At 45.2% G+C, this 13,683-nt stretch overlaps 1 protein-coding gene across 1 annotated transcript in view; it reads left to right on the forward strand.

The window, feature by feature from the left end:
* LOC126282292 (zinc finger protein 628-like) overlaps nt 1-13,683 on the forward strand; it is a 522,299-nt gene that overhangs the window by 436,617 nt on the left and 71,999 nt on the right. The window contains exon 4 of the mRNA XM_049981945.1: nt 962-1,132. Within this exon, the coding sequence (XP_049837902.1) occupies nt 962-1,132 (171 nt within the window). The remainder of the gene's footprint in view (nt 1-961; nt 1,133-13,683) is intronic.

Below are 13,683 nucleotides of genomic sequence, written 5' to 3' on the forward strand. Positions count from 1 at the left end.
CTATAGTTCTACACATCTGTTCGACGTCCCTTCTTGAAAACGAGGATGACATGTCCCTTTTCCAGTCCTTTCGAACGCTACGCTCTTCTAGAGACGTACGGTACACCGTTGAAAGAAGGGGGGCAAGTTCCTTCGGGTACTCTGTGTAAAATCGAACTGGTATCCCATCAGGTCCAGCGGCCTTTCCTCTTTTGAGCGATTTTAATTGTTTCTCTATCCGTCTGTCGTCTATTTTGATATCTACCATTTTGTCATCTTGCTACAATCTAGAGAAGGAAATACAGTACAGTCTTTCCCTGGAAAACAGCTTTGGAAAAAGTCATTTAGTATTTCGGCCTTTAGTCTGTCATCCTCTGTTTCAGTACCATTTTGGTTACAGAGTACCTGGACATTTTGTTTTGATCCACCTATCACTTTAGCATAAGACCAAAATTTCTTAGGATTTTCTGCTAAGACAGTACATAGAACTTTACTTTCGAAATCATTGATCGCCTCTCGCATGGCCCTCCTCACATTACATTTCGCTTCGCGTAATTTTTGTATACGAAACGACTGCCATCTGGTTACGTAAATATTGAGATCACACTTCAGTGTATATTAACCAGATGTTGATGATGGTTGGTTGCTTTATTCGAGGAAGGGGACCAAACAGCGAAGTCATCGGTCGCATTCGATGAGGAAGAAAAGAAAGTCAGCTGCGCCCTTTCTTGAAGTGATTTAGGTAAAGAATTGAAAAACTTAGTCAGGATGGCCGGACACGGGTTTGAACAGTCGATGCTGATGATGTAGAGTGATCTGTGTGTGTGTGTGTGTGTGTGTGTGTGTGTGTGAGAGAGAGAGAGAGAGAGAGAGAGAGAGAGAGAGAGAGAGAGAGAGATTTTGTGTGTGTGTGTGTGTGTTTTTCAGGTGGCTGGTGTCTTACTTCTTGTGATGTGATGGGGTACGCATTTGTGTGCTGCAGATGGGTGGTAACCGGCTGCTGGTGCGGTGGGAGCGGCACGAATCGGGCGTGCTGGCGCACCTGCGGCGCCTGCTGGCGGCCGAGGCGTTCGTCGACGTCACCCTCTGCTGCCAGGGCCACCGCCTACGCGCTCACCGCGTGCTACTCTCCGCCTGCAGCCCCTACCTGCAGGTCAGTGCTCTCTTTGTCTCCTTGTCTCTTCTACCCACCAGTATGGTAGACTTCCGCTGTAGGGACAGTTCACTCTGTGATTTTATCTAGCACACTACAGAGCAAATTAAGCTTTTTTGGTTTCGCTACAGTTAGCTATTCATTTACTCATGCAAACGTATAAGTAATTCTTAACAGTATGGCACACGCACGCCCCTGTCATCCATCGGTTTCCTCTGACAACATGTCTGAAAAGATCCATTGCTGGTCAACACGAGGACGACTCTGTGCACATACTGATACGGCCGCACACTTCGGACATCGTAGCGCCTACTGCTTCGGCATCCCATTTTACACCCAACCATCATGCGATGCCTGCATCGCAGGGTGTATATTCACCAGGAAAACCTAAATCGTCGGTGTTGTCAAAACAAACACTTACCGGCGGCCACAACACAACACAACACACCACCAGGTCTCCACCAACGGCCTCCAGGGACCGCTACCAGCTCGCCGAGCCTGCAGAACAGCTTCACCAGAGGTCGTAGCTAGCCTAGGAACTGCTTCGCTACGCCAGGCACGTGATCGCAAATAGTTCTAGCAGATACAGCCACCAACGGTCTTTATAAGGCGACGCACTGCCTGCAAAAGGCAGTTCGATGCACCGCTCGGAAGAATACAGAGCCTCCGGCCCGATAGCCATGAGAGACGCCTCTTCCAGCTGGACGAAGTCTTGATATAGTCGACGAACCTCTTGACGTTGTAGAACTGTTTGTGTTCGCTCTCCGTGAAGACTCGGGACTTTATTGTTATTATTATTATTTGTTATTTTGTATATGTGTCGATCAGCAGCTGGAGTCGAGTCGGTTCTTCTTTTGGATACTGTATTATTGTTTCGTTTTGGCGAGTGCAATAAATTGTTTGCGGACTTGTGTTTTTCTGCTAGCACAGAGACTTCACATACTATAGCAAGAAGAATACATGATTAGATCTGCGGTTATAACGCAAGCATAAGTACTGCCATTCATTTCACAGATGGGGCAATCGAGACTGACCTACTGCTGAGTCGTCCCCTGAGAAACGCTTTATGAGATCCTGTGTAGAGGGTTGGAGATCAGCACACTGCTCTAACAGTCGTTACCGATTTAGCAGGCCTGGGGCCACTTCTCAGTTGGTCGATGCACCCCGGTCCAGTCCACCTCCTATTCCTTGCAGTATCGGGAATCAGACCTGCTGTCATGACCATTCAGCTACAGAGGCGAAGCAAATTTACACGTGATTTTCGGGGTATACAGAGCGCGAAATTTGATTAAGAGAAATCGCGCATGTAATAGCATGTTGTTGTGAGAAGAACTGAGCTCAGATTTCATAAACGTTGACATTATAGTATGCTGTGTCAACTCTAAGGCAGAGTTCATCATTGGAACTGCTTGGGAAGTGATGGCACCTCAGTCTCCATGGAAAGAGTTGAACAGGTTTTTTTGAATAGCCGAGAGGCTGGACAGTGAGCTCCCCAAGGCAGTAGTCAAACAAACACCTTCCGTATCGAGACAGGCCAGGACAGCATGGACAAAAAGCTGTCTTGAGACATAACATCATGGAAACGTCAAAGATAGGACAAGACAGCTGGTCTTAAAACGATACAAATACATTGGCAAATACGCCTGCTGTCAAGCAATATTGCTCGCCGAGACTTGGATGACGCACAAAGAGAACTGCTGCATTGTTGTACAATAGGTACATGAAAAAAGTGTGCGATGAGATAAACATAAATGACACTTTTAATCCAAGACAGTAATTAGAGTGCAGGGTGGTGTGCTGGAGTTGTCATAAGTGCTTCAGTCTGGAACCGCGCTACCGGTACGGTCGCAGGTTCGAATCCTGCCTCGGACATAGATGTGTGTGATGTTCTTAGGTTAGTCTGGTTTAAGTACTTCTAAGTCCTAGGGGACTGATGATCTCAGATGTTAAGTCCCATAGTGCTCAGAGTCATTTGAACCATCTGAGTAATTAGACTTAAGTCAACAGCGACTCTTGGTGGTTACCTGGATGTCACAATATATCAGACCGGTTCACAACAGGGTGTGTGATCGCCAGAGACAGCAATGCCAGCTCCGCAACGTGTTCCCTTGCTGGCCATGAGCTGGTGAGGTCTTCTTGTGGCAGGGCATTATATTTCTCCACGAGAGGGGTGGTCGTCAGTGCATGTGGACGTGCCGCATTATATCTCCAGAGCACGTCCTACACGTGTTTGATGAAATTTTAAACGGCGAAATGGGCAATCTTTTCCCTACCCCAAATATACTCTCTTCCAAGAGCTCCTCCATCGGCGCTGTTGTGTTCGGTTGGACGCTGTCAACCGTAAGAAGGAAATTTGGGTCCAATGAACCCCTAAAAACATCTACAGGATGAAGGACTACAGTGTCACAACGATGCTCGCCTATTAATGTATGATATTCAAGGATTTGGAGGTCATTGCTCCCATTCAACATTGCGCTTCATGACGCCATAACTCCTGGACCGCCAGAACGATCTTGTTCGATAATGCTGGACGTATGCTCACATGGCAAGAGGTGGTATCAAGCGGTGTATGCAGGAACATTTGGCAGTGTTGTTGGTCCAGGTGTTGTGGCATATGGAACATAATGTGGCGTGGGCATACTGACCTCCAAATCTTAGAACATGGTACGCTCTCCTGTCAACGCTACTGCTACACTGTGCTGCTTCGGTATGGGAAGCTTTGGGAATCTTTTCAGGGCTGCATTCGGTCCTAAGTTCACTTTTTTGGACGACGCTGCGTGACAGTATCGAGCAGTGCTGTTGGGGGAGCTCTTGGAGCGAGAGGTTACTGCCTATTCCGCCGATGTATAACCCATGGAGCACGTTTGGGGTTCTCTGGTAAGACATATTAGAGCACGTCTACAAGCTATAACGACCGCCCAGTAGTTGTCAAACGCTCCAGTGTAGGGACGGATCGTCCTATCACAAAAATTTCTCACCAGCCTCCTGGCAAGATGCACAGCATGAATAGCAGCCCGTGGTGTAATATCTAGGGCACCACGTTGTGTGGCGGTGGCTTCGGTGTAATTATTGTCTTTATATAATAGTGTCATATCCGTTAATGTCGCCGAACATCTCTTTCAGTTACCATTATTATTGTAGCAGCTACATCTATGTATAGTCTCAGTTTCCTCGAGCTGTGTTTCTCATCAGCGACACTTTATACCAAAGTTGCTTTCGTCCTACCGTTTGGACGTTAGTGTATAACAGCAGCTAAGCAACCCATCGTCAATGTGGAGTAGAAGTGATCTGTGTTGTAACGCACACTGGACTGTCATTCGCGAGGATGTCCGTTCAAATCCGCCACCTGCAGTCTACATTCAGGTTCTCCGTGATTTCCCAAAATCACTCCAGGCAAAGGCGTGGCTGGTTCCTTCGATAGGGTGTGGCTTGTTTCCTTCCCCATCTTTGAAACATTTCGAGCCTGTGCTCCAGTCGACGGGGTGCTAAACCAACATCTTTCCTCATTGTTTTTTGTTGTTGTTTACACTATGCACCCGTTACCACCACGCTATGAGCTAAACTACTACAGTAGTTACAAATGTAATCTGGCAACGTAAATTCTCCTCGTAGTCTCCACACGCTGTTACGTCCATCGAGATGCCGTACGAAGAAACAGACATGTCTGAAATGAGGGCGTGGTGCCATCTCTGTGTTAAGGGCTACCGCTGACTGCACAACTGCCGCCGCGCCTCTCCCTGCTGATGCGTCCAAGGAGAATGACGGGGTGACGGACGAAAATATTGCTCAAATTCAGGAGCTTTTTTCTCCGTACTGTAATGTAGTAGACAACCGGGTTTCGCTGCAATGAATAAAGCATACATTGAAGTTCTTATTGGTTTTTTTTAATTGAACACATTAATATCTATACTGTGTAATTGGGATTTTCCGGAGACAGCTTAGCAAGGACGTAGGTCGCTGTAAATCCGAATATGGTTAACTGAAACTTGAAATTGATGTCACCCTGATCTTTGCAGATGTAATTTTAGTTCATTGTAAGGATTTGTAAAAAAAAATGAAAATACTCACTTACTGACTTACTCACTGGTCATACCGGACTCGGAGAGTCCATTACCGCAGCAACGTATTTTCGCCATCTGTCCCTGTCTCGCGATATTTCCTTCCATTCACCTTCAATACCTAGGTTCCTCAAATCAGCCTTCACATAGTCCTCCCATCTACGCCTCGGTCTCCCCACAGGGCATTTTCCCTCTAGGTGCCCTACCACTACTCTACGCGCTGCCCTGACCTCATCCATTCGAGCTAGGCAGCCTACGTGATTTAATAATACTGATTATGTCAGGGCTTGAATAGAGTTCGTGAACCTCTTCGTTATGCCGGCCGCGGTGGTCTAGTGGTTCTAGGCGCGCAGTCCGGAACCGCGGGACTGCTACGGTCGCAGGTTCGAATCCTGCCTCAGGCATGGATGTGTGTGATGTCCTTAGGTTAGTTAGGTTTAAGTAGTTCTAAGTTATAGGGGACATGACCACAGATGTTAAGTCCCATAGTGCTCAGAGCCATTTGAACCTCTTCGTTAAGCAGTTTTCGCCACTCTCCTCTAATGTCACCCCTTTTTGGTCCGAAAATTTTCCTCACAATTTTGTTTCAGATATTCGAAACGGCTCTTCATTTTGCACAGTGAGAGACGAAGTCCCACACCCATACAGCATAAATGGTAGAATAATAGTTTTGTATATATTCTAATCTTTAAATTCCTAGACAACATCCGTGATGAAAGTAATCTATTCAGTGAGAAGTAGCACGCATTTCTCGCCCGTAATCTCTTCTTCAGCACGGATTCAATCTCATTTCTCGAAGTGATGTCCACGCCTAGATACTTAAATGTTTTCACTTTTTGAAACTTCATGTCTCCAACTCTTAACATTTCCTGATCTACTGCTGTTGGGATTCTAGTAGTAACCAGGTATTTAGTTTGGTCTTCACTTATCCTTAGACCTACATCTTCACTAGCCTTGATTAACGCATTCGGATTTGCTGTTACAGATTCTTTCCTATCGCTAATGTTTAGATCATCTGCATACCCTAAATCTTAATATTTCCATATAACTCCACACCCTCTGAATTATCTGCTGCCACTCGTACAATATATTCTAGGACTAAATTAAAAAGTAGGGGAGACAGGGCTTCTCCCTGTTTAAGTCCGTTCTTTATTACAAATTCTTCTGACTCCCATTTCCCCACACGTACTCTACCTTTTGTGTTTCTCAAACTCGCTTCTATAAGTCTAATATACTTCTTTGGTATTCCAAGTTCCAAAAGAATGCTGTACAATTTTGGCTGCAATACTGAATCATGAAAAATAAAAATAATGGGGGAAATTCTAGATATTCGAAAAAATAGCCATTTTATAACCCCTTTCTTTTGGCTGAAAAAATACTAAATATCACCATAAAAAATCACCTATGATGAATAGAAAAGGATTTACTTTGCTTCAACACAGACGAAAAATCATTAAAATCGGGCAAAAATTGTAGGGTGGGCGAAGACAATCAAGTGTAAGAACATGGTTTTGAGAAAAACACGTTTAATGTTTGGCAAGTACTTATAATGAAAAAAGGGGACAAAGCTTGAATCTTACGGAATATCATCGGAGCCTGGTCCATAATAAGTTTCATCCTGCCTAGTGGATGCCCGCTTTCAGCTACGTCGACCTCTTTAGCCCTCATTTTTCCTCCTCAAAACCCTTTTCGAGGATCGCGGCTGGCGTCTTTGCCTTCAGATAATCGGCGTAGTTCATCGCCGATTTTGATTTGTAGGGCATTTGCCACGTGCATTATTGCAGTATGGCCCACATTGAATAGACTTATGATCAAATCTGAAGCAATGTTAACAATTTCGCTTCGGCCGAATATTATTTTTGGAGCCTGACTCGAAATGAGGCTATTGAACCTTTCGTTCGCATTGTAAAACCGGCCAAACAACGCTCCTGCAAATCAGGTTTAGTCAGATCTGTATAAATATGGCTGATGGCATGGATAGCGATTTATGACAACCGGTTTTCTAACCAGGGAGCGCGCCGCGCACTCTCCGTTAGAAAGGCTCACACAATCGTCACATCTTGGAGTTCGCGCTTAAGACTTGGGGGAACAATTCTTCACTGTATATACATTCGAATAACATAATAAAAAAAATCGTGTTCCCTCGAACGTCACCCTGTCGTTCTATCTATCTAAGAAAACGCTTACATAGTGCTCGGCAGCACTGAATGATCTCGAATTCCCACGCAAGTCTTAACGTGAAATACGATTTCTGATTGATAAAACCGTTGTGCAGAACTTTCGCAGAACAAGAACCGATTAACGCTTTAAACAATTCACTTATCACAGCACCACGTTTCGACGGAGTACGTTGTCATCTGAGACAGTACTACGAAGGATGTACAATTAAATACAGATGAGTGATCCAGTGCCACATGAATTGACGACGAAACTTTCTATTATTAATCCAAACAAACATCCTTTTTGCCAGACTTTTAGCACTATCTTGATGTGCAAGGGAAAGGTTAAAAAGAGATTACAATGGGTTGATGGAGAGGGATAATTTTCTACCTAAGCTGCAGTTTTGATGTCGGAAGTAATACTGTCTCCTCGGTGTATTTATAGGAATAGAAGCAGATGATTCATAGCAACGATTACACACGTGTGTTTAAATAATGAAAAGTTTTAAACTCACCTGTTCTGAATACGACTAAACGAACACCCACTACAATTTCTACCACGAAGAAAAGAAGTGAACCATTTACTATTCCCTTATACTAGACACAAGATGCCGTAAAATATCTTTTATGCAAGCATCGATTATGTCAAAATTTCATCTTTTGTCTTCGAATAAAGTGTTTCTATCAATACAACAGAGTAACTGTAATCAAGTGTATTCAGAAATTTAAATGCACTAGCGGAAAGAAAACTCTCAACACCTAAAAATAATTTATGTACAGCAAAGATATTTCGTGAATACATTTCTGTAGGTAACATATCTTAGTGATTAACTTTGCAAGGTCACACGTTTATGTAAGCGTGAGACAAACCATTCCTGTCTATTGAGCTTGAATTTGAGTGTGATAGTGAAGTTGACTGGCGGCGCATAGTTGGTCTAGGCGAAATCGAGTTAACTTTTGAGAAAGTATATGGTCAGTTGTCCATAAATCCCAGATCGTGCAATGCCAGTTGGTGGCGACTTTCACCTACTGAATGCAGACTGGGATGTTTATGCAATCATTGCAGGGGATACAGACAGACAGTCTTGTGAAGTACTTTTGAACCAGTTTTAGGAAAACTGTTTTGAGCAGCTGGCTCGGCAACCCACATGCAATGCAAATACCTCGGACCTTGTAGCTACAAACACGTCACACCTTATCGATGGTGTCAGTATAGAGACGGAGATTAGTGATCATGATGTCATCATAGTGACTATGGTTACGGAAGTTAATAAATAAGTCAAGAGGGCTAGGAGAGGGTTGTGCTACAAAGAGCAGACAAACAGTTGTTAACATCTCACATAGACAGTGAACTGCACACATTTCGTTCCTGGATAACGGACCTAGAGGAATTACGCGCAAAGTTTAAAGAGATTGTAAACTGTTCTCGGGAAAAGTATGTGCTTAATAGGTGGATTAGGGACTGAAAAGACTCATTATTGTTTAATAATGAAATACGGAGAATGCTGAGGAAGCAAAGGCTTTTGCACTCTCGGCTCAAAAGAGGACCTATAAATGATGGCAGAAAAATATTAGTAGAGATTCTTGTGTTTGTGGAAAAAGCTGTGCGCTGAAGCATACCACAGCTACCTCCGTCATTCCTTGGCTAATGATTCGTGGGAAAACTCGAAAACATTCTCGTCTCGTGTATAACTGCTATACGGGTCTGTGGCTACCATCCAGTCACTCGTTAATCAGTCTGTTTTTGTAGTAAAAGATAGCAAAAGGAAGGCCGAAGTTTTGAATTCCACGTTTAAGAAACCGTTCACGCAGGAGAATCGTACAAATGTACCGCCGTTTGACCACTGCACAGAGTCCCGTATGGGTGACATAGTAATAAGTAACCCTGGCCTAGAGAAACAACTGAAAGAGTTGAAAATAGATAACTCGCCAGATCCGGATGGAATCCCAATTCGTTTTTACAAAGAGTAGTCTACGTCATTGGTCACTTATTTAGATTGCGATTATCGCGAAGCCGGCCGCGGTGGTCTAGCGGTTCTAGGCGCTCAGTTCGGAACCGCGCCACTGCTACGGTCGCAGGTTCGAATCCTGCCTCGGGCATGGATGTGTGTGATGTCGTTAGGTTAGTTAGGTTTAAGTAGTTCTAAGTCAAAGGGACTGATGACCTCAGATGTTAAGTTCCATAGTGCTTAGAGTCAATTCAGACCGCCGGCAGTTGAAGGAGGTCTTAATGTCTAATAGGCAGACGTCTATCCAGACTACCCCTGAGGCATTACAAACTGCATCAGCATCCACTGCAGGTACTATGACAGTTAGGCGGGAGGTGAGAAAACTTGGATTTCATGGTCGAGCGGCTGCTCATAGGCCACCGATCACGTCGGTAAATGCCAAACTACGCTTCGCTTGGTTAACGAGCGTAAGCATTGGACGGTTGAACAGTGAAAAAACGTTGTGTGGAGTGACTAAACAGAGTACAAAATGTGGCGATCCGATGGCAAGGTGTGGGTATGGAGAATGTCCCGTGAACGTCATCTGCCATCGTGTGAAGTGCAAACAGTAAAATTCGGAGCCAGTGGTGCTACGTGTGGTGTCACCGCCAGACACCACACCTGCTAGGTGGTAGCCTTTAAATCGGCCGCGGTCCGGTAGTATACGTCGGACCCGCGTGTCGCCACTATCAGTGATTGCAGACCGAGCGCCGCCAGGTCTAGACACAGCAGGTCTAGAGACACTTCCTAGCACTCGCCCCAGTGGTACAGCCGACTTTGCTAGCGATGGTTCACTGACAAAATACGCTCTCATTTGCCGAGACGATAATTAGCATAGCCTTCAGCTACGTCATTTGCTACGACTTAGCAAGGTGCCATTATCCGTTACTATTGATATTAAGAATCATGTATCGTCCAGACCGACGTTCGTCATTAATGGATTAAAGTTAAGTATTCCACCAGCTGCGTCCGTTTTTCTAAATTCTAATTCCCTTGTCCGCTTACAGATCTCACGCCAGCCTGCGTGAGCTAAAACGCGTGCCTTTCGGCCTCCTCTAGTGACACGGTTTTGGCTCTCCTGCCAACCACAACACTACGGTGTGGTCTTGTTTTTCATGGATTGGGTGCCGCCCATTGTTGTTTTGCGTGGCACTATCACAACACAGACCCACATTGATGTTTCAATCACCTTCTTGCTTCCCAATGTTGAAGAGCAATTCGGGGATAGTGACTGTATTCTTCAATACGATCTAGCATCTGTTCATAATTCACGGCCTGTGCAATGGAGTTTGCACGACAGTTACATCCCTGTAATGGACTGGCCTGCACAATCCTGATCCGAATCCTATACACCATCTTTGGGATGTTTCGGAATGCCGACTTCGTGCCAAGCCTTATCAATGGGCATCAATATCTCTCTTCAGTGCAAAACTCCTTGCTGAATAGGCTGATATTCCCCAAGAAAGCTTCCAGCACCTGACTGAACGTATTTTTGCGAGAGTGGAAGCTGTCATCATGGCTAAGCGTCGGCCTACTCCATACTGAATTTTAGTATTACAGACGGCGGTCGCCACGAACTTGTAAGTCATTTTCAGCCAGATGTCCGGATACTTTTGATCACATAGTGTATAAGTCGATGTGAAAATTTGGCATGCTGACACATTAACAACCTGTGCAATCGCCGACATTTTGAATACAAGCATGCAATTGTCCAAGCACTGTGTTGTGTCGGATGCAATTTGTGGCCTGGAGTTCCATGCCTGTTGTACTTGGTCGGTCAGTAGAGGGGTGGTAAACCCTGGCTGTGGATAACACTGGAGTTGTGGTCCAATGACGTCCTATATGTGCTCGATTCGCGACTTACCCGATGATCGTAGCCTGGAGTTCCATGCCTGTTACACTTGGTCGGTCAGTAGAGGGATGGTAAACCCTTGCTGTGGATAACACTGGAGTTGTGGTCCAGTGACGTCCTACATGTGCTCGATTCGCGACTTATCCGATGATCGAGCACGAGCTGGCCATGGTATCATGTCGACACTCTGTGAAGCATGTTGGGTAACAACAGTGGTATGTGGACGAGCGCTGTTCTGTTGGATAACATCCCCTGGAATGCTGTTCATGAATGGCAACGCCATCGGTCGAATCACCAGATTGACGTACAAGCTTGCAGTCACGGTGGGTGGGTTGACCACAAGTGTGCTCCTTCTGTCAGAAGAAAATGTACCTCAGACCATAACTCCAGATGTAGGTTCAGTGTGTCTAGTGCCGAGACAGGTTGGTTGTAAGCCCTAAACTGGCCTCGTGCTAACCAACACATCTTAGAACCCTCTTGCAACAGAAAACACAACAGACTTCCACCTTGCCCTACAATATGCCCTCCCTTGACCATACTGAATTACCAAACAGTGAATGTTTGGGGGCAGCGGAATACACGCTGCAGAGCATCTGGCTCGGAGCTGTTCTTGAAGTAACCGGTTTGCAACAATTCCTTGTCTCACTATGGTGACAACTGTTGGTAAAATTGCAGCTGTAGATGCCGGACACGACAGTCTTCACTCGCAGTAGTGCCACGTCTCCGTACAGAGCAGGGTCTAGCGAGCGAGTGAGCGAGCGTACATTCTCGTGACCACTTCTGACAGCAGTCATGCTCAGTGGATACATTCCTGCCAATTACATCTGCAATATCGCAGAGAGGACATGCAGCTTCTTGTAGCCCTATTACACAGCCTCGCTAAAAGTCAGTGATGTGCTGAGAATGGCGCCTTTGTCGCCTTTCGTGACTAACATCAACTCACCAGTCCAATCACAAAGGTAACTAACGCTCACGACCATTACAGCGTTAAAGCAAACCTGATTTGCATACCTGTGCCACTTACACCACTCTAGCGCGAATGGACTGAGATCTAAAAACACATCATTTTTCAGATGCACAAATACGCCTACCAACATTCATTTACGTGCTGCGATGTTTTTTCTCCGTCTCTCTCTCTCTCTCTCTCTCTCTCTCTCTCTGTGTGTGTGTGTGTGTGTGTAATATGGTTGTCTCGGTACATCGTGTACATGATGTGTGGACATACTGCATGATGCTCTGTTTTTCACTATGGTGGTGTAATTGCTTGTAAGTAGTTTCTCGTGGTGACACGCTCCAATCATTTACTTGTATGAAACTTACTGGCAGATTAAAACTGTGTGCCCGACCGAGACTCGAACTCGGGACCTTTGCCTTTCGCGGGCAAGTGCTCTACCAACAGAGCTACCGAAGCACGACTCACGTCCGGTACTCACAGCTTTAGTTCTGCCAGTATCCGTCTCCTACCTTCCAAACTTTACAGAAGCTCTTCTGCGAACCTTGCAGAACTAGCACTCCTGAAAGAAAGGATACTGCGGAGACATGGCTTAGCCACAGCCTGGGGGATGTTTCCAGAATGAGATTTTCACTCTGCAGCGGAGTGTGCGCTGATATGAAACTTCCTGTCAGATTAAAACTGTGTGCCCGACCGAGACTCGAACTCGGGACCTTTGCCTTTCGCTGGCAAGTGCTCTACCAAGGCTGTGGCTAAGCCATGTCTCCGCAGTATCCTTTCTTTCAGGAGTGCTAGTTCTGCAAGTTTCGCAGAAGAGCTTCTGTAAAGTTTGGAAGGTAGGAGACGGATACTGGCAGAAATAAAGCTGTGAGTACCGGACGTGAGTCGTGCTTCGGTAGCTCTGTTGGTAGAGCACTTGCCCGCGAAAGGCAAAGGTCCCGAGTTCGAGTCTCGGTCGGGCACACAGTTTTAATCTGCCAGGAAGTTTCATATCAGCGCACACTCCGCTGCAGAGTGAAAATCTCATTCTGGAATCATTTACTTGTAGTCTACACTTTTTAAATAGCAATTACCAAAGGGCAGAGCAGGATTACTATTAAGAATTATGCTACGTAAACGTAATGGATGACATATGGCGATGGCAAAACGCGAGTAAAGGAGGCAAAAGGAAAACAATGTAGACTGCATAATACCTCCTTATTTTGTGCGACTGCACTGAAATTCTAAATCATTTACATGTCCAAACGTTTCATTTCAGTTTAATGTCTGTTGCATGTCACCTTCATGATAATGCAATTCTGGAAGCCAGCAGAATAGTTGCGAAAGACCTCATAGACGCAAGGCGGCTTGCGAAATGAAAACGAGACAGGTAGGAATAAAAGTTAGTAAACAGTTTGTTATTTCAAAAGTAATCATTATAACTGTTACTATATTTATACGACTGTGAGACAAGACGGTCAGTGCCTTCATGGAAAAGTGATTGCTGTTTACTACACAATCATGATTGTACTCACGAGTGTACCTCTTCGCTCGAAGCAAAAC

Source organism: Schistocerca gregaria, chromosome 7 (assembly GCF_023897955.1).
Source record: "Schistocerca gregaria isolate iqSchGreg1 chromosome 7, iqSchGreg1.2, whole genome shotgun sequence".
Classification (NCBI taxonomy): Eukaryota; Metazoa; Arthropoda; class Insecta; order Orthoptera; family Acrididae; genus Schistocerca; species Schistocerca gregaria.